General features: G+C 32.7%; 1 protein-coding gene across 7 annotated transcripts in view; it reads left to right on the top strand.

Moving 5' to 3' along the window:
• Nucleotides 1-21,599, top strand: part of Mtdh (metadherin) — a 64,903-nt gene that overhangs the window by 25,130 nt on the left and 18,174 nt on the right. For 2 of the 7 annotated variants that reach the window (XM_078016889.1, XM_013356998.4), the window contains exons 3-8: nucleotides 5,825-5,909; nucleotides 6,901-7,077; nucleotides 8,497-8,562; nucleotides 9,767-10,003; nucleotides 12,600-12,689; nucleotides 15,117-15,215. In XM_078016889.1, coding sequence (XP_077873015.1) covers nucleotides 5,825-5,909; nucleotides 6,901-7,077; nucleotides 8,497-8,562; nucleotides 9,767-10,003; nucleotides 12,600-12,689; nucleotides 15,117-15,215 — 754 coding nt within the window. The remainder of the gene's footprint in view (nucleotides 1-5,824; nucleotides 5,910-6,900; nucleotides 7,078-8,496; nucleotides 8,563-9,766; nucleotides 10,004-12,599; nucleotides 12,690-15,116; nucleotides 15,216-21,599) is intronic. The other 5 variants (XM_013357001.4, XM_005316318.5, XM_040293832.2 and 2 more) reach the window with 5 other exon arrangements.

Below are 21,599 nucleotides of genomic sequence, written 5' to 3'. Positions count from 1 at the left end.
ACCATTGCTGAGACTGGCTTTGAACACACAATCCTCCTGCCTCAGCCTCCTGAACTGCTGGGATTACAGGTGTACACCACCATACCTGGCCACATTTCTTTTTAATGGATTAGTATAATATAAATTTTTATAATACTTGAACCATATATATGAAATGAGAGGAAGCCAGTAAAAAAGATTTGCTGTATACACAGATTTTTAGAGTCATTTATGATTTATTAAATGATATATGTTTCAAGAAATATTGGGAGTTTTTGATTAAAGGTAGTTTGCTTCATGCAACATGTGAGTCCCTGAGGATTTCTAATGGTAGACAGACTTCCTTAAGAACAAATTTCTTCATCTTGTATATCAGTGCTGATCATGAAGCATTCAGACAAAGTAGAGATTCTGTTGTGAAAGTAATGAAGTATACCTCTTTACTCTCTTGCTTTCCAGAAGATCATATTTATTTAGAAAATTTTATTTAAAAAATTGAATGCTTTCACATACAGAAATTCAAAGCAGTACTGGAAATATCACATGGAAGTTTGGGACAAATGACTGAATTTGTGGCAATTTTAAATGTTTATAAATACCAGACTTTTTGTATTTAGGGAAAAGGAATGAGAAAACTTGACAGAGATAAAGTAAATGGAGTAGTACAACTTGAACTGGGACAAAAGATATAATGAAGATCATTTCATGCACTGAGTATCAGCAGGGTAGCAGATGATTGAAGGTACATACAAAGATAAATCCACCCTAGCACTCTGGCTAGCATTTCATTCCAAGAAAAAATAAGTCCAAAGTCATGCAACCTAGGCAAAGCAGGAAATGGTATAAGAGATGGTCAGTCATATAGAAAACAAATAGATGCATATATGAGTAAAAGAGGTTGAAATTAATTTGTAGGAGACCTTACATGTCATATAAGTAATTTATAAGTTAAGACTTTATAGGTGATAGGACATACCTGTAGTTGTTTTCAAAATTAGGAAAGAAAATTAATTGGATTGGTGTAGATATCTTGGAGGTAACCATTAGGAAGGAAACCCTTGATGAGAATTTCTACTAATAGCAATTAAATGTCTTTGCTATTAGATAATTAGCACAGTTGCCATAAGTAGACATTTATTCAGTTCTAAATACTTAGCTCCTAAAACAATGTCTGGCACATAGTAAACATTTCATAAATGTTAATAACATGAAGACCATGAAGAAAGGCTTGCTTTTTAAATTTTAATTGACATAATATTTGTACTTATGGGATACCATATTATAACATGAATTTGTAATGATCAAATCCAGATAATTAGCATTTTCATCTCTTCAGATATTATCATTTTTGTGCATTGGGAACCTTCATACCCTTTTCCTATAGTTATTTTGAAATATGTATTTAACTACTGTGAACTACTGTGCTATAGAACATCTGAACTCTATTCCCTGACTCTGTGTTTTGGTACCTATTATCCACTCTCTGTCTCCCTCACTTCCCCCTATCCTTCCTACCTTTAGTAACTCTTTTTCTACTTTCTACTTGGGTAACCAGTTTTTTAAGCTTCCACAAATGAGTGAGAGTATACAGTATTTGCCTAGCCTATTTAACATAATATCTTACACTTCTATCGGTGTTGCCATGAATTGCAGGATTTCATCCTTTTTGAATAATATTCCACTATAGATACCACCAGATTTTTTTATCCATCTATTTGTTGATTACATTTCTTGGGTATTATGAATGGTGCTTCAGTAAAGAAGGGATTGCAAATATCTCTTTTGATACAATGATTTCATTTCCTTTGGAGACACACACACACACAGTGGTGGGATTATTGTTTTCAGTTTTTTTGAGGAACATCTGTACAGTTTTCCATAATGGCTATACTAATTTACATTTCTGCCAACAGTACATAAGATTTCCCCTTTCTCTACAGCCTTACCAGCATTTGTTATTTTTTGTCTTTTGATAATAGCCATTTAACTGGACTGAGGTACAATTTCATTGTGGTTTCATCTATATTTCCCTGATGATTAGTGATAAGGAGCATTTCTTCATATACTTCTTGGCCATTTGTATATCTTCTTCTGAGAAATGTCTATTCTAATCATTTATCCATTTTTAAATTAGATCTTTGTGCTGTCAAGTTATTTGGTGAAGGATAGTTTTAATAATCTACCCAGCTTCTTGTCAGAGCCTGAAAACAAATGGGGGTAAAGAAAGTAAAGTAACAAGGAACCCATAACTTAGTGCTGCAGATTTTCTTCAGAAGATTTAACTGAAGTGGAACTGCTTAGAAACAAGACATTCACTTCAGTAAAATGGCTGGGACAAGTAGGTATATGTATTATATATTTATCTTAAAACTTTTCATAATGTAATATTAAGTCTCATCTGAATGTGCCTTATTTTTTTGGTAGTTACTTTTCAAAGTAATAGTAAATTTCAACAATATTTATGTCTCATCCAAGATGATAATCTTTTTCTACAGATGTTTAATGACAGATCTGGATATATTTATGACTGTAATTTCTATCGTTTTTTCATAGTTTCCCTCTTTTTAAAATTTTTATTTATGTATGCTTTTAGTTAGTAATCTTTTTTCAATTTTTTTTAATTCTTAAAAGAAAATTATATCTGAGGTTAGTAGAAGTGTTTGTCCTGTGTGACAGTTGGAGGAAAGGATTTATTATGACTTAACCCAAAGCCATGTAGTTAATGCATGTTTAGATTTGCATTTTTAGTTACATGTAGGGAGAATAGCAGAGTGTTTGCAAGGGTAGGGTCTGGAGTCAGAACTGAACCTTTCCTGGTATTCCCACGTAATTACTTAGACATTTTGTGTAATTTCTTTTCTTTTTTTTTTTAATATTTATTTTTTAGTTCTCAGCGGACACAACATCTTTGTTGGTATGTGGTGCTGAGGATCAAACCCGGGTCGCACGCATGCCAGGCGAGCGCGCTACCCCTTGAGCCACATCCCCAGCCCTTGTGTAATTTCTTAATGGTCTCAATCCCCTTATCTTTATCTTTAGATTTAGTTTATCTTATTTTTATATTGTCTTATTTTGGGAGGATAACCAAGGATTGAACTCAGAGGCACTTGACCACTGAGCCACTCCCAACAACTGTTTTGTATTTTATTTAGAGACAGGGTCTCACTGAGTTGCTTAGCACCTTGCTTTTGCTGAGGTTAGCTTTCAACTCTCAATCCTCCCGTCTCAGCCTACCTGAATGGCTGGGATTACAGACATGCGCCACCATGCCCAGCCTATATTATCATTTTTTATTGATAGTTTTTTATATTGATTATATGGTCAAATAATAGTATTTATATATTATTAAAATTAATGTCACCTATTTTAAGTTTTTTGAAATGTGTTTACTATAAAACATTAAACTATGTATGTGGCTTGCATTATGTTTCTGTTGGACGGCTCTGCTCTAGACTACAAATAGCAAACTCTGGCTCCCCAATTCCAACCAGAGGACTGTTTTTGTAAATAGTTGTATTGGAACTTAGTACCATTCACTTCATTTATATATTGTGTATACTTGCTTTTATGCTACTAAAGTTAGTTGTGTGGTTACTACAAAACCAGATGGTCCCATTAAGCCTAAAATACTATTTGATGCTTTAGAAAACGAATTTGCTGCTCCACTCTAGACTGTAGTTGACAAATGTTCACTATGTTATCTTTTGAGTGGTTATAATAGAGACAGATTAGAGGGTGCCGGGGGAAAATAGGAGAGTAGGGAGTGTTAATAATGGTCTAAGAAGGTAATGGTAATAGTTATGCTATTTTGAATATAATAAAACATTTGAATTGGTATTTTTAAAGGGTCAATATTATTGTAAGTGGACAATACCTCAACTTTTAAAAATCCTGGTTTGGTTTATATAATAAAGCAGTATATTAAACATGATACATGTTGATGATAATGAGAACATGCAAAGAAACATGAAAATCAGTTATGAGAAAAAAAAACTTTCAGAAATAGTTTTTTATATACTCCCTTATTACAAATAGTTTTTTTTTTTTTTATCACTTTTAAAAGCTTGTGTCACAGTTGTCCATTGGTGTCTGTGGGATATTTCCAGGAAACCATGCAGATACCAAAATTTGCAGATACCCAAATCTCTTAGCAAGTATAATGCCATTTTACAGTGTACCTTATACACATTCTCTAATATACTTTAAATGATGTCTAGATTAATTGTAATATTTAATATAATGTAAACACTGTGTAAATAGATTTTTTTTTTTCTTTTTTGTATTAGGGATTGAACCCAGGGGTATTTTATCACTGAGCTCTATCCCCAGTTTTTATTTTTTATTTTGAGACAGAGTCTCATTAAGTTGCTAAGCCTAGCCTCAAACTTGTGATCTTCCTGCCTCAGCTTCCTAAGACTCTGGGATTATAGGTGTGAGACACCACACCTGGCTTAATTTTGGGGGGGGGGGGCCAGGGGTCAAACCCAGGATTTGTGCATGCTAGGCAAGTGCTGTAACACTGATCCGCATCTCCAGCCTATGAATAGTTTTTCTACTCTAATATTCCGGGAATAGTGACAAGAAAAAAAGGTATACATGTTCAGTACAGGTGCATTTTCCCCAAAGATATGAAGGACTAACTGTATTTTCAAGTTGTTTATTGATACGAAAAGTGCTCAGCTGAAATTGCTTACTCATTCAAAAGGCTTATCATTTAGATACAATCTCTTATTTAGTTTGAGACTTCAGATAGTCCACAATAATATATATGGCCAATATTAATACATGGCTAAATAAGTGAGTACAAAGTATATGTAAAAACTTCAATGCATGTTAATTCTTTTCTGTAAGTACTTATCTAAGTGTAGAAATCATGGCTTTATGGAATTTTTGGCCAGCTTTTGAGAGGAGACTATAATTTAACAGAAAGGCCATTCCCCAATGTCCATATCTTGTATCATGTAGGTATTTTATCTTCATTGAATTGTTAAACATCTATATATAAGTCTTCAGTATTTTCACATTGCTTTGAAGGTAACAAATTATTACTTGTGGCTGGGTATGGTATAATCCCAGTAGCTCAGGAGTCTGAGACATGAGGATTGGGAGTTCAAAGCCAGTCTCGGTAAAGGTGAGATGCTAAGCAACTTGGTGAGAGCCTGTCTCTAATAAGATATAAAATAGGGCTGAAGGTGTGGCTCAGTGGTTGAGTGACCCTGAGTTCAATCCCTGGTACCCACTCACCCCCCCAAAAGAAAGAAACAAAATGTTACTTGCATTATACAATTGATTAATTTATTTATTGTACGTAGGGTTTATCAGCAATGTGCTTTATGCAATCCAAAAACCAATAGTTGTCTCATCATTTTCCTTGTGAACACAGGCAATGGGTTTTAATTTTATTGCTGTGAAAGCGGCATATTACAGCACCTTATTTGTACCATGAGGTAGAATAACATGTCTATGAGCACAGCCTTGGAGCCAGACAGAATTAGTTTCTAATTACAACTTAACTTACTAATTTAATGTGACCCAGTACTGCCTATTAAATATTTAACAAATATTTCTCTAAGTCTCCATTTTCTTATCTTTAAAATGAGATAATGCCTTTTCCAGTGATTTTTTTAAAGCAATAAATAAGAAAATAAGTGCAAAGTACTTAGCACTTAGAAACCACTCAATAAATGGTAACTTCATATTATTGCCAGTTAATATGTTATGTTTTTTAAATCAAACTCATTAAAATTTTTAGTGTCAGCATCATACATTTCATTATGTATTTTACTGACTACTACCTTTTCAAAAACATAACAAAATAATAAGTTACGTTCTATTTTACTTTCAGTCAAAGAAAAATAAGAAGAAATCAAAGTCAGATGCTAAAGCAGTGCAAAACAGTTCACGCCATGATGGAAAGGAAGTTGATGAAGGTATTTGAGCAAGGGAAAGCACTGTAGAAATTTTTTTAAATCCTTTTTTTTTTTTTTTTAACCAAAGTGTATCATGTAAAAGCTTCATTTGTTTTAGTTAGTCTTGTATCTAGCTCTTCTTTTTAATTACTATAGTTTTTCAAATTCAGATCTATGACACTGGTAGGAAACAATTTGTTTTCTAAATTATTTGAGAATTCAATAGTGCTTTTCCTAAATGAAACTACCTTGAAATTTAGGTCTACCTCAGTATTTTGAACAAACTGAAAAGCCATTCATCTTGTCTTTGTTTCCTAAAAGTATGGTTTGGGGGATTTCCCCCATTGTTTTTAAATATACCATCCCTGGCAGGGATGTAATTTTGTTTTGAAACATGCATTCTCACCTTTTGCCTTATTTCCTAAGTTCTAGTCCCAAATACTGGTAAAGTTCTTCTTAAGAACTTGATGTGTTTGTTTCTAGGATTGTTGAAATGGCAACTGGTATTTGAGGGGTGGCAAAGTTGAATCCAATTTTGGAGGCCAATTCTGCAGTTCCTACTTAAAATAATCTGGATTATTATTGCAAAATAGCAAACCCTATTTATGCTTAGATAATTTCCTTTATTGGTAAAATTCTTGAATAAGCCATTTATCATCATTACCTAATAAACCCGTTTATTAGTGATTTTATATATATATATATATCATTCCTATCACTTCTACCCAGCAAAATAAAAAGATACATGATGACTTATTTGTATCACTTTTTCTATAGATGACATATTTGGTTAAGAAAAATGCTAGAATACATAATAATGGTTTGTTGCCTATAACAATAAGCTTAGAATAAATTCTTAGGATAAATTAATAAAATCAACCCTCTGCATTTTTAGTTTAATATATATATTTATCATGATACCTTGTGTGCCCCACCCCATTTTTTCCTCAAAACTACACCTTTTTTTGTTTTCCCCTTACTGAATAACATTTTTTTTCTGGGGCTATGTCAGGAGCCTGGGAAACTAAAATTAGTCACAGAGAGAAACGACAACAGCGTAAACGTGATAAGGTGCTGCCTGATTCTGGTTCATTGGATTCAACTATCCCTGGGATAGAAAATACCATCACAGTTACCACCGATCAACTTACAACTGCATCATTTCCTGTTGGTTCCAAGAAGAATAAAGGTATATTAGTGGAACATAAGAGTGGTACATCAAATCAAACTCCTTTAAATCAGATTTACAAAATATTATGTCGAAATCTGTTTTGAATTGCTAATGTCATTGTGCTGATATACCCTTCTTCATGAGAATATTATGAACCATGTATTGGTTTACCTAATACCATCAGTATTATTTTTTACATATTGCCCAGTGAATGGCTTGTTAAAATTTGCCTTTCTGCCTTGAGTCACATGAGAAAATGATGTTGCTCCTTTTCTTCATATGTATTACTTTGCCCCAACTCTTGCACCCCATTTCTTACAGTAGATAAAACATTTATTAAATGGAATTATTTATCACCATTATGCATGTTGGGTGCTTTCATTCCAAGATAAAACAGGCATGGTCTGGTTAGTGCAGGTTGCATCTGGATTTCTTATCACTCTAGCTTTTTGAGAGTACCACAGATGTTTGGTAAAGCAGAACTTGAAAGGTTATTAAGCTTATAATCTTCCAAATATTTCAGATGTTCAAACTATCAATATTGATGGCTTCTTGGTAGCACTTTACATTGCCATCATTTTACACCAGACACACCAGTCTGCAAAGTGATACTGTTCAATTTGCTTCAAAACATTGACTTAACTCACTCTTGTCTTTTTGTTAATGACCTCTCATCTTACCATCACTCAGTTGTTTCCAGATCACTTTCTTAGCCTTATTACTCTTTTTTACTTTTTTGCTTGGTAACTTGTTGGAATTTATTGCCACAATATAGCAGTGACTTAATTCTACTTACTCATTTTCACTATCACATGTTAGCTATGCTTTAGTAATTCAGTTGGTAGCCCTTTTCACTGTCTTGTACTTGTGCCTTCCTTTCTCACACAATTCCGTTTCATGCTGGATTGTATTTTTGTTTTTGTTTTGATACGTTATGATCATTATGCTTTTTAGTGACAGAGAAATTGTAATTTTGTTTTAAAACTTGCATTCTCACCTTTTGCCTTATTTCCTAAGTTCTCGTCCCAAATACTGGTAAAGTTCTTCTTAAGAACTTGATGTGTTTGTTTCTAGGATTGCTGAAAAGGCAACTGGTATTTGAGAGGTGGCAAAGTTGAATCCAATTTTGGAGGCCAATTCTGCAGTTCCTACTTAAAATAATCTAGATTACTATTGCAAAATAGCAAACCCTATTTATGCTTGGAAAATTTTCTTTATTGGTATTTTAGTTGACTAAGGATATGGTAATTAGAGAATCAGTTACTTATGAACATGTGAAATGTGTTGTAAATTTACTTTTTTCCTGTGTAAGAATCTGGCACTTGAAGAAACAATTTATTGTAGATAATAAGTAAAAATTAATTTGTATATTACTCCTAACTTAACGTGCACAAGTGGCCTTTAGTGTTAAATAAATTTTATTTCTATTTCAACCAGGTGATTCTCATCTAAATGTTCAAGTTAGCAACTTTAAGTCTGGAAAAGGAGATTCTACACTTCAGGGTGAGAGAAATTACATGTAAATTAAATTGAAGGCCCATCAAAATAGAAACTTATATACATGTCTTTTTTCTTCACACGAGTGATGCAGAAGAAAAATAAAAGGATTTAAAATGATTTTTTAATTAATAAAGTAACATAATCCAGAGATTTTGGAAAATAGATAAAAAGAAAAATTACTCCCACTTCTAACAGCATTTGGTATGTTTTAGCTTTCTGCCATCCCCATACATAGAAACATTCTTTTAGTAATCATTTAGATGCAATTTTGTCTCTTGCTTGTATTGCTTAAACCAGTAGAGAAGGATTTTTGTTGAATGTGAATATAATATAGTCATGTGAAATAAAAACTTTACCTCATATATTAAGTAAAAAAGCCTTAGTTATTATTTTTAACTACCTCTTTGATAGCATCTAATATATCACAATAAATGGACTGTAAGGTACGCAGAATATCACAAACATAAAATAAATTTATTTACTCATTTATGGTGATGATTGGATTAAGTAGATGATACATGATACGAAACAAAAGTTATAATAAAACATAAATTCATAAGTGAAAAAAGCACCTTTTTCATTTTAGGCTTGTTCTTAATCACTGTCATCTTCCTTCATGCCCATGAGTCTCAAACTTGGCTACATATTACAGTCATCTAGGAAACTAAAAAAAAATGTACACATACTTACATGCACATAAAAAGAAACATGTCCTTTTCAATCGCCTGTGTGTGTTTCCATGCATACTTAAAATACCTGGGCCTCACCCCAAGACATTCTGATTTTTAATTTGTCTGGGCTAAAGCCCCAAAGCCTATTTTTAAGAAAAATATTAGTTGATTTTAATGTAAAGCCAGGGTTTTTAGGATTGCTGCCTATACATAATGTATAGAATAGTTTAAGGAAATAATATCTAACTAGGGAGAAGTCTTCATATGAGTTGGGTGAGTATTTTGAGTATACTAGAATATATGGCATTTTCCTGTTCACTTTGTTGTACTTCCTTTGAGGCAGTAATTCTGCCATTGAAAAAGGTGAATGGTGACTATGTCACTTTATAATTGATTTTTATCTTTAAAGCTCAAGCTTTAAAGGAAGAAACAAAGGAATGGTCATTATAAGCCAAACAATTGTAGAAATTTGAAAATACTTATTTTTAAACAAGAAGTTGCATACTTATTTTTAATCTTTATTTCTTTTCTTTAAGTTTCTTCAGGATTGAATGAAAACCTTACTGTCAATGGAGGAGGCTGGAATGAAAAGTCTGTAAAACACTCCTCACAGATCAGTGCAGGTGAGGAGAAGTGGAACTCTGTTCCACCTGCTTCTGGAGGCAAGAGGAAAACAGAGCCATCTGCTTGGACTCAAGACACTGGTGATGCTAATGCAAATGGAAAAGACTGGGGAAGGAGCTGGAGTGACCGTTCAATATTTTCTGGCATTGGTAAGAACCATTAGAAAAATGTATGTTCATTTAAAATTGCTAACCTGGTATATTTTTAATTTTTCAGAAGAGAGGAAAAAGTCTGTCTATAGATACATTAGTCCTTCTAAACAGAAATGATAGAAATAATTAATTCATCTCAGATCATCTGCATGAAGCAAAGTGGGACTAAAGTGAATACAGCATTTATTATTTACTCATTACATAGTGCTTTCAGAACTATTATCATATTTGGTTATCAATGTAGATAACTGGTATGTTTGTGATTTGGTAAATATAATGTGTAAGCAAACTTAATTAATTTCAGTAGTTCTATTGAGTCTTGGTGAAAATAGTAAGTGGAAGTACATCGTACAGCATCCATTTTTGAGTATTTTATAATCTGAAGAATGCCTGTTTATAAATTTTTCCCTAGATTTCTTTGATAAAGACTAATAGTTTGAGAAATTTATTTCTGTAAGAGCCATTAAATTAAAAACAACTTAATTTTTAGGTGTGTATTTGTAGTATAGAAAAGAAATCCATGTTAAATATGGAAAACTGTATAAAGATAAAGGGAAAAGTTCACTATTGTCTTACCACCCAGTGACAACCACTGTTACTTTTTTGCTTTTTTGTTTGTTTTTGTTTTAATTTTTTAAGAATTATTCCTGCCAGTGTATAATTTTTCTTTTTTTGATATGACTCGACTCAAACAAGCATTGTTATGTTCCTTTTGCCCTCATCTCAACATTGTAACAAACATTTCCCTTACTCTTTGTATTTTTATTTAATGACCCTATGGTGTATTATGTAGTAAGCATACCATAGTTAACTATTCCCATATTATTGGAGAAATAATTTTTCTTTTCTTTTTTTAACTGTTTTATATGATTTTACATTGAATATGTTTGATTTAGGGTCATTTCTTTAGTATAGATTTCTGGGAATGATTAGGGCTCAAGGGAATATGAATGTTTATAATGCCACATTATATGTTAGCAAAGTATTTTCTCAGAGTTTTTCTCCTTATACTTTCAGCATCAGTATATGTGCTCATTTATTATATACTTACCAAGGTTGAGGGTTTTTTTTTAATTTTTAAATTTTATTTAATAAGCAAAAATACATAAATGGTTTTTGTAACGTTTTTAAAATCACTAGTGAAGTTGACTTTTTTCTCATACTTTCTTGATCATTTCTATTTCTATTTTTTGTGTGTGTGTGAATTATGTTTGTGTTCTCTGCCATTTGTCTAATGGCCTCTTAGTGTTTTATTTTTTTGAATTATTTCTTGTGCATTAAATATACTTTTTTCCCCCTATTGTTCTTATGGCAGGCATTTTAATACTTTGTTTCTTTTAATCTGGGGAGCTATAGACACTAGAAAGTTTTTAGTTTGTAAGTGGAGAAAAATTTCTTCTTTTTCTATTAGTTTTCCCACCACTTTTTTCAAAACAAACTCATAGATCATTTACTAATATTGTTCTTATGCTTGCTTTCCTCTCCTTCCCTGCCATGTCATAAGACTGTAGAAATATCAAAATTAGTTTGAAGAAGACATTCTGTAAATTCCTACCAGTTAGCACAAATCTCTGTGCTAAAAGCATCCTTTTATATTTAATAAAAAGAGAAATGGTCAGGTTTTATGATGTAATGTTGGGAACTGTGACCTTTTCTGATATGCAATTTATGTTTTAATTATAATTAGGACAGAGATTAAATGTTAGTCCTTCCTTAGAGATGCTACAGATAAAATAAAGCAGTAAATTAGAGTTCCTCCCTTGTTGGATTCAGACTGGTTGAAATTGAAAAGGAAATGTATTAAATTAGGTTTGCAGTAGGTCACTAAAAGGAGACAGATGTGACTGATCACATGGAGATATATGCTCCTTAAAATATGGTCAAATATCACATAACAATGGGGACACATTCAAAAGATGCATTCTTAGATTATTTCATAATCATGTGAACATCATAACGTACTTAAGATGGCTATGATGTCACTACGTGATACTGTCTTATGGGAACACATGGTCTGCAGTTGATGAAAGTATCATTTTTGTGGTACATGACTATACCCATGTATGAGGAAGAAATGTCTTTAAAATATTGATTAGATAGCATGGTATAGTAACATGGGACTGTCTGGTCACATGTATTAGGTGTGAAATAACCTCTCTAGCTTTTATGTGCATTAGATTAGTTATTTCACCTATATGGGACCTCATGTTATACTTGTGAGGATTGATTATAATAAACATCATATACCAAGTTCTGTATGTGACCCAGGTAGTTGCTTAATTATGATAGATAATAAAATAGTTCGATATAAAGGAAAGAGCATAAGCTTTGGAAATTAAGTTCCAGTCGTAGCTCAGTTGTTCTAACTGTCAGAAAATTATTTAACTGCCTAGAGTGTTTACCAGAAGGATTAGCAATGGCTGGTGGAATGGGGCTCAGCCATAGACAGATGTAAATAGTAGCTATTGCTGTATTATTGGTTGTGATTTCTACAGTTATCTTTAAATATTGTTATCATAGTTTTAAATCTGTACATATCTTTCAAGTTTCTTTGCAAATTGAAGGTTCCAAGTGACGTTCTTTATTTTAACAGCTGCTTGGTCTAGTGTGGATAGGGGAATGAATACCTCTGAACAGAATTCTGCTTCTTTTGCATCTCTCACACTTAACTCTGCTGTTTCTGGTATGTGAAAACAGTCTTTCATTTAGTTAACAACAACAACAACAAATTCTGTTTAAATAAATTTTAGCACTTGTTATTTAAAAAAATAATCAGCATCAACATAATGCTATCAACATTAAAAAAAAATAGATAAATAGAATGTCAGAGCTTTAAAAGGGTGTGGGGTTGGGGAGAGAAAAACCTAAATCTTGTATGTGCTAGTGGCTTAGCTCCTTTCTGCAGGGGAATAAGGAAGATTCTGTGGCCAGACAGCACTGACAATGTGTTAGTGCACAAATACTCGTAGAAGGCCTTCCTTTAGGTTAGGATTTTCAGTTTCTAGTCTATTTCTACTATACTTGTGGTTGCATATTGGCTCTTTTGGGTTTTGTTTCTGTTCCCTTTTCTTTATCTTGAATGGGTAGGGAAACCTTTCAGATTATGCAGACCCCATCGTAATAATTTTACTTTGAGTATCTATTGTTTTAGAATGTATACTATTTAAAAAACTATTGATTGATCATAACTTAAGTGGATATGCCTTTTAGTAATCACCTAGAAGCTACACACATTTAACAGATATTACATATTGGCTAAATTATGTGAAAGTATTAACATTTTTAAAAAACAGGAGCTGGGGTTGTGGCTCAGTGGCAGAGCACTTGCCTGGCATGTGTGAAGCACTGAGTTTGATCCTCAGCACTATATATTAATATTTATATACATATATATAGATACATCAACAACTAAGATATAATTTTAAAAAATTTTTTTAAACAAATATTACATAAATGTGGGAGACACTCTTTGCAGTGCTCGATACACATCAGAATTCATGGACCCAGTTTACTAATTGTGTAGTTCCACAATGTCTAGAATCAGTAGCCTAGAATAAGGGTCAGCAAACTTTTTATATAATGGAATAAATAGTAAATATTTTAGGCTTTATGAGCTATAGTGTTTTTTTTTTTGTTGTTGTTTTTTTGTTGCAGCTACTTAAGTCTGCCATGGTAACAGTAAAGCCACCAGAAACAATATGTAAACAAATAATTGTGTCTGGTTCCAAAATAATATTCTTTATGTATGTTTTTTTCAACCATGTAAAAATATAAAAAGTATTTTTGACTCATAGACCTTGTGAAAATAAGATGGATGAATTGGCCCATGGGTCTCAAACTGCCAAACCTTGATCTCATAGACCACCTTGTAGATCTTTAGGTGCAAGTTAATTGTTTCCCTCATTTGATGACTTTATACAACACGGTTGGAGAAAGAAGCTTAAGCTCTTAAAGTAAAAGCACCAGGATTACAGTAGTGCTTTTTAGTATCCAATGTGCTAAATATATACTATGGTTACTTAGAGTTAAATTTATAAATAGTTATAAAAATATAACTATTTTGAGTATGTATCAAGCAGTTGTCATGTTAGTGGAATGCTAGTAAGATTATCTGTAACCAAGTGAAAAGTTATAAATTAGGACTCTGAGGGGAGGAAATGATTGTATAGTCTTTTATACTATTAGAAATCTCTCCTTTTTAACCATTTCTTTGTGATACTGGCTCTGAATCTAAAGTGAACCTATTTGTATGTACATACATGCTTATATACATGGTAGAGAACCACTGTTAACATTACAAAATGAATTTGTAGCCGTAGAATAAGGAATTTGACCTGGCATCTGTAAATTTATATGCCCCCAAAATTAGATGTACAATTTTGTGTTAAGTTCTAAATGTTAGACTACCACAGCACTCTCATTGAGTTCCAAAAGTACTCTGTGACATGGTACTATCATCCCACCTATTCCTTCCCCATTCCCCATAAAACAAAAACAGAAGAACGAGACAAAATTTAAAATATTCTGTTCTTTTAAAGGCACCTAAACTTAACTCTCCAAACCTTCAACAATCCTCTTATTTCTTTGACTTTTCTCTTTCTCACCTTTCTAGATCATCTGTTTCTTTTAACTTTCTTTTGGCCAGAAAGTTGTAGCTAACTCAAGACGTTTTCTAGTTCTGCTTTTCAGGGTTCTAAGGATATAGGTAAACCCTGAAACATCTAAGGCCAAAATCATCAATAACCAGAGATTTTCTTTGAGTTTTATTACTTTTCATTAAAAAGAAAAATAAAACAACTTTCTTTTGAATTCTTTAAATTTGTAGGTAACTAGTTGGAAGGATCTATTATAAAAAAATGAAACCTAATGGATTGGAATTATAGGGAAAGTGTGTCTGATCAATTAAATTAGATTTAATGATTATCATATTTAATTTAAAATACCCTCAATACTACTTTTTCTTTTAATTTAACTCTTTTTCTAATGTCTGCATTTTTCCTTTTAGGAAAAACAAAAAAGTAAAGTCTCCATGTGCAAAATAGAACTATTGTTATGAAACATCATTAGGAAATTCCATTTTTAATTTTATTGCATTCGTTTTTCATTTAAGGGTCTACTGCTGAGCCAATTTCTCAGTCTACCACTTCTGATTATCAGTGGGATGTTAGCCGTAATCAACCCTATATCGATGATGAATGGTCTGGGTTAAGTATGTCCTTTTAAAAATTATCAGTTTTTGTTTTGTTTTGTTTTGTTAGAATTTTCTTTACAGCACCCTGAATTCATGCTTTATTATTTAATTTAAATTTTCTCATCTTTAAAGGTCATATTAATATAGTTCAATATCAAATGTATTACTTAAAAGCTGCTTATTGAATGCATGTAGTTAAAAAACTGAGTTTTCATAATGATTGAGGCAGTATTTAAAATTTTTTTGTAGTTGCTTAATAGTATTTCTAGTTTAGAATTTTTGTTTTAAATAAATTTTCTGTTTCTTCTAGTTATAAGAGGGAATAGAATATACAGGAATGGCTTTGAATTTGTGAAGTGTACACATTTTTGTCCTTATAGAAAACCACTTTCTTAGCTAATTTCCAGTAGGAACATGGGGAAGGCTAAAGGTAAAAATCATTTTTAAAAGATGGGGAGAAACCAGGTGCAGTGCCATATACCTTTAATTCCACCTGTTCCAGGAGGCTAAAGCAGGATGAGACAAGTTTAGGGCCAGCCTGGGTAACTTAGTGAAATCCTTTCTCAAAAAAACAACAAAGGGGATAAAAATTAGAAGGGAAAGAGGATACAGTCTTCATACTCAGAAAGCCCATACCATTTTCATTTAAAAATAAAAGTATCTGATATTATTTTTGCTTCATAATCCCAAATTGCAGAACTTGGCTCCTTTTTCTGAATTTTTATATCACTTTCCTTTTTACTTTTTTTTTTTTTTTTTTTTTTGGTAAGCAATTATATTCTACCCTGTGGGATTTTCTACCATTTTTGTCTTTTTTTTTTTAAGTACAGTGTTTACATTTTTGTTTATCAGTTAAAAAATTAATTTGAAAATTGGACAAAGTTGCTGGGCACTGTGGTGCATGACTATAATCCCAGCAATTTAGGAGATTTAGGCAAGAGCACTGTAAGTTCGAGGCCAGCCTCAACAATTAGCAGGGCCCTGGATGTGTCTCAGTTTCTGAGTGCTCCTGAATTTAATTCTCAGTACTAAAAAAAAAAGAGTTAAGTCTCTCATGAAGTAATATAAGTAAAATATATTTTCTTTGGCATGTTAAAAAAATATATTTTTTGTTTTGTTTTGTTTTCCAAGTAGGGTTGAAACCTTCTGAAGGAGGGTTTTATATACTTTTATATACTCAGTACCTATTATAGTATGGTATACATAGGTATTTTAGTACTGTTGATAATGATGATAAAAGAAAACATTGAACTATGTACCAAGCGCTAGTCTAAGTCTTATTAACTTATTTAATACTTTTAACAATTCTATAAAGAAAGATTCTTTCCCCCTCTACTTTCTGGTTCAAGAAACTGAGGCAAAGAAAAGTTATCTAAGTTTTACCAGGATAGCTAGCTAGTTAAATGGCAGAGGGTAGTATGTATGCAAAGTTGCTAGTCTTGGAAATGACAGTAATCAGAGAACTAAGTTTGCAACACAGTAGTTGAAGCACAACAATTACAGATTAGGGCAGAAGAAGTTGAAAAAGTAGACAAGGGAGGGCCATATTTTGAAATGACTTGATTTGCCTATGAAAATTAGGGAACTGGGGGTTGGAGTACTAGTTTAAATGGTAGAGCTGAATTTTAGTCCTGACTTTAAAATATAGTATCTCATAGTAATCACTTTTTCTGGTATTGAAGCAATTATATTTTTTTAAAAAAGTTGTTTGCCTAGCCACTTTTGTTTAATTTCTAAGATAAATGTAATATAGTACAGTTAGTTTCTCATATGGCTTGCTTGGGCTTTGTAACTTATCTTGGAATCTAGGTTAATTAAGCTATAAAATGGAGCAAATAAAGTCTCATCTTATTTTAAGATATTATAAGAATGTGAAAGCACTTGTTTGGGGAAAAATAGTCTTATCCTTGCTTTAGGAAGAATTTTCAGTTATTTGCAGAACAGAATTAAGGAGTGACTATAGGAAAATGGCAGTAAGCCATCTTGAGGTGCTGAGGTTGACACTGAGGAAAATTGAGCAAACAGGGTTCCAGGCTTCCCTGCTGCAGACTAGCTTGCTTCACTTTTATCTTATCTCTATTAGGAGTCTTCAAATATGAAAAAAAACGTAATTGGCTGCTAAAATGAAAGATTTTTAAAAACATGTATCACAGCAATTTTGTACTTGAGGAAGATGGTGTTCTTCAAGTTTGTAGTAGTCTTTTAAATCCAAAATTTTTCTTTAACCTCATTTTCTCTGAATTTTATTTTTTTGTGTCAGTATCTTTAGTGTGGTGTTTTGGGGTTTTTTTTTTTTTTTTTTGAGGTTTTTTTTTTTATACCCAGTGGATTTGTTATTTCAGAATTTATACAATGTGATTTAGTAATTTGAGATTAATCCACAATCCACAAAGCAAATGTTTTCTAGGATTTTGTTTTTGGTAACACAAAGCACAGGAGTAAATGAATTAGTTATATCATATTGAGGTGGTTAAGGTTTGGAAACATGCTACTAGGTTCAAATCCTAGGTTTCTTGCCTTTGCTCTTAGACAGGTTGCATGATCATTCTAAAATGCCCTGGTTTCCTCATCTGTCAAGACAGTCATTCCTCCCCTGCAGTGTTGTTGGGGGTTAAATAGATTAGTACATATAAAGCACTTAGAATACTACTTTATACATAGTCAGTATTCAATTAGTGCTGCTGTTCCTGTTGATATTCTGGTGATAAAATTAGTAGTTCACTTATGGGGATTAATCAATATTTCTGTTAAAATACTGGAGAGTGTTTTTTAAATTGTTTTCTTAATTGTTTTACTAAAGTTGTTAATGTTGAATTAAGTTCTAGCAAAAATAGCTAGCAACCAAATAGAAACTGGCAAAGAGAAACTAATGTATTAGTCTACAAATACCAAGTTTCCTGGTAATAATTTTTAGGTTTAGGTGATTGAGCTATTGTTTTAAAGTAGTTTTATTTGATCCCAGTGAAGAAAAAACAATCTAGGATTATGTTATGTTTCTGTTAATAATCTTATATGGAAGTCATTCCATGGGCTACAGTTGTTACCCAGACTTCATGTCTACCTGCTACAGTTGTTATCCAAACTTCATGTCTACCTAAGCATTTTTAAAAAATACTTTTCTTGCCGGGCATAGTGGCGCACATCTGTATTCCCAGCAGCTTGGGATGCTGAGACAGGAGAATGGAGAGTTCAAAGTCACTCTCAGCAGTTGTGAAGCACTAAGCAACTCAGTGAGCCTCTGTTTCTAAATAAAATACAAAATAGGGCTGTGGATGTGGCTCAGTAGTTGAGTGCCCCCGAGTTCAATCCCCAGTACAAAAAAAAAAAAACTTTTCCCTAAGTACTATAATAGATGTTTATCCCTCACCCCTATCCCCCTACAATATTTATCAAGAAAGTAGGTCATATATTAGTATATGATTCATTCAACTTTTTAAATTTTTTTATACTTGATTGTTTCTTTTCTGGCAATCAGTCTTAGAGGTAAGGCTAATAGACAACAATTTTCTGAATCTGGGTTTCTAATCTATGAAGTTTAATTGTTTGGTTCAAGTAAATCCATTGGCAGCTCTGAATCTCTGAACACTATGGTTAATGAATGCTTGGGTAATATGGGCAATTAGTTCTTGACATCTACTAGATCCCGTTATGCTTATAAAAATTGTTCTACATTTAAGATATTGCCAAGTGTGGTGGTGCATACTTTTAATTCCAGCAACTTGGGAGGCTGAGGCAGGAGGATTGTCAAGTTTGAGGATAGCCTCAACAACTCAGCAAGACCCTGTCTCAAAATTTTAAAAAATAAAAAGGGCTGGGAGTGTAGCTCAGTGGTAAAAACCCTGGGTTCAATCCCCAGGACCCCTTTCCCTCAAAAAAAGACACATCAAGTATATTTTACTAAGATATTAGGATTGTCAGACATCAAGTCTTAATTATATATACTGATAGCTTAGAAATGGCTTTAATGTCATCGGTGATAATAAAAACAATAGCTACCATTTATTGAGCACTTACTGCATTGTTGTGAACTGCCTTACATGTATCTTATATAATCCTATCAGTACTTCTTGAAATTGATTTATAGCCCATTATGATTAAAAAACTTGAACAAAATAATATTGTTATTAAGTGGTAAAAAAAGTATTCAAATGTAGATCTGCTTGACTATAAGACCCACGGTCTTGAGCTGGGGTTATATTTCAGTGACAGAGCGCTCGCCTGGCATGTGTGAGGCCCTGGGTTTGATCCTCAGCACCACAAAAAGAAAGAAAGAAAGAAAGATAGATAGATAGATAGATAGATAGATAGATAGATATTGATCCTCAGCACCACAAAAAGAAAGAAAGATAGATAGATAGATAGATAGATAGATAGATAGATAGATAGATAGATAGATAGATAAAGTAAAGGTGTTGTGTCCAACTACAACTAAAAAAAGGGGAAAAGAAAAAAGAAAACTCAGGTTCTTAACCCCTATGTTAATACTATGTAATACTGACTCTAGAATACCCCCTTATGTTAATGAATTTAGAAATATAGGAAGAAATATAAACTTTTTGTTTATATTTCACACTTTTTTATGTTTTTCCTCCACTAGACTATAAATTTTGCTTGAATCTCTGTCTCTTCCTATCCTATACGGGATTTGCTTCCCTTTTCTGTTTCCATAGCCCCCTAATGGATCTATTGCTCTGTTCTTAATTGTCTGTTATGCTTACATTTGTCTGTTATGCTCCATCCCTGAATAGACAGACTGTGCCCTACATGTGGACAGGGATTTCTCTCTCATTTTTGTGTCTATCGAACTTCCAATTATGGTACATAGTAAGTGCTTAATAAGAGTTGAATTAGATGTAATTCCACTATTAATATATATTTATTATTGTGTTTTTCTTCTGCCTCTTCCTCACACAAATTTTGGGATCATACTGAGCAAACAGTTTTGTCTATCTTTGTTTTTCTGTGAGCACTTTGTCAGATTATTATATGGTCTTTCAAAGCATATCTGTTTTTCAACAAAAATATTTAATAGAATTCATCTAGAAAAGTAAGAATAGCAAAATAAGAGTAACATAAGCACATTTGTCCTTCCAGATGCTAAAATGTATTACAAAGTTATGTATGGCCGTATCCTAGGAATGAATCAGTGAAATAGAAATTTCAGGAACAGACCCAAGTGCATATGAAAAAATTAGTACTTGATAAAAAGAAGTGGGAAAGGCTTGAATTTTTTAAATTTAAACAATGTTAGGACAGCTTATTGACCATTTGTAATTAAAGTCTATTATTCTATCTTAAAACTTAACTGTAAGTACATATTACAGGAATGTATATGAGAATATAATGGTGTGCAGAGAAAGGAGGAAAAATTTATCTTTGAGAACTACTTATTAGTTTCAGGGAAAAATCAAAGAATGGTTTCCCCTTTTACAATAACCAGTGAACTTCCTAAAGAAAGTAAAACTCAGCCCTGGGCTGTAATTCAGTGGTAGAGTCCTTGTCTAGAATGCAGGAAGTCCTGGGTTTAATCACCAACACTGCAAAATAAATATAGTAAAAATCCAGCAAGTGTGCAGTAGCACATACCTGTAGTCCCAACTACTCAGGAGTATGAGACAAGAAGGATCTTGAGTTCAATGTAGGTCTGGGCAACTTAGCAAAACCATCTCTCAAAATGAAAGAGTTATGGGTGTAGCTCTGTTGTAGACCCTGGGTTCAGTTCCCAGTTGTTCCCAACACATACACACACACACACACACACACGCACACGCACATACACACAGCAAAAATTTGGTGCTGCCTAGAGCGAAAGAAAAGAATTTAGAAATCTAGAATAAAAATAACTTGCGAGACTAGGATGATTAAAGCCCTGAAAGTGTCTCAAACATCTATGTGAATCATCAGGTTAGGAAGCATTGAATAATCTGTAAAGTACACAGATTACCAAGTATTAAAAGAGAAGAAGGCTGGGGCATGGTGTCGCATGCCTGTAATTCCAGTGGCTCGGGAGATGAAGCAAAAGAATCACAAGTTCAAAGCCAGCCTCAGCAATGGTGAGACTAAGTAACTCAGTGAGACTCTATCTCTAAATAAAATACAAAATAGGAGTGGAGATGTGGCTCGGTGGTCGAGTGCCCCTAAGTTCAATCCCCAGTATCAAAAAAATAGAAGTACATAACTTTGTGATTTGGAGAACATCGTCTTGAAAGGTACACAAGAATGGGGAGGTATAATTTTGATACTGGTGTTAAAAGTTAATTCTGTACCATAGAAAATAAATCAGTTAAAAAATATATGATTATCAGAGCAAAATTCCAACCAAATCCTAGACTGAGATAAAGATAGGAGGAAGTACAAATTCAGGAGACTGATAAAGGAAATAAGGAGGATAAAATTAAATGG

Source organism: Ictidomys tridecemlineatus, chromosome 7, assembly GCF_052094955.1.
Source record: "Ictidomys tridecemlineatus isolate mIctTri1 chromosome 7, mIctTri1.hap1, whole genome shotgun sequence".
In the NCBI taxonomy this organism is placed as follows: domain Eukaryota; kingdom Metazoa; phylum Chordata; class Mammalia; order Rodentia; family Sciuridae; genus Ictidomys; species Ictidomys tridecemlineatus.
Note: the sequence above shows the minus strand (reverse complement) of the source record. Positions and strands in the feature narration are given on the sequence as shown.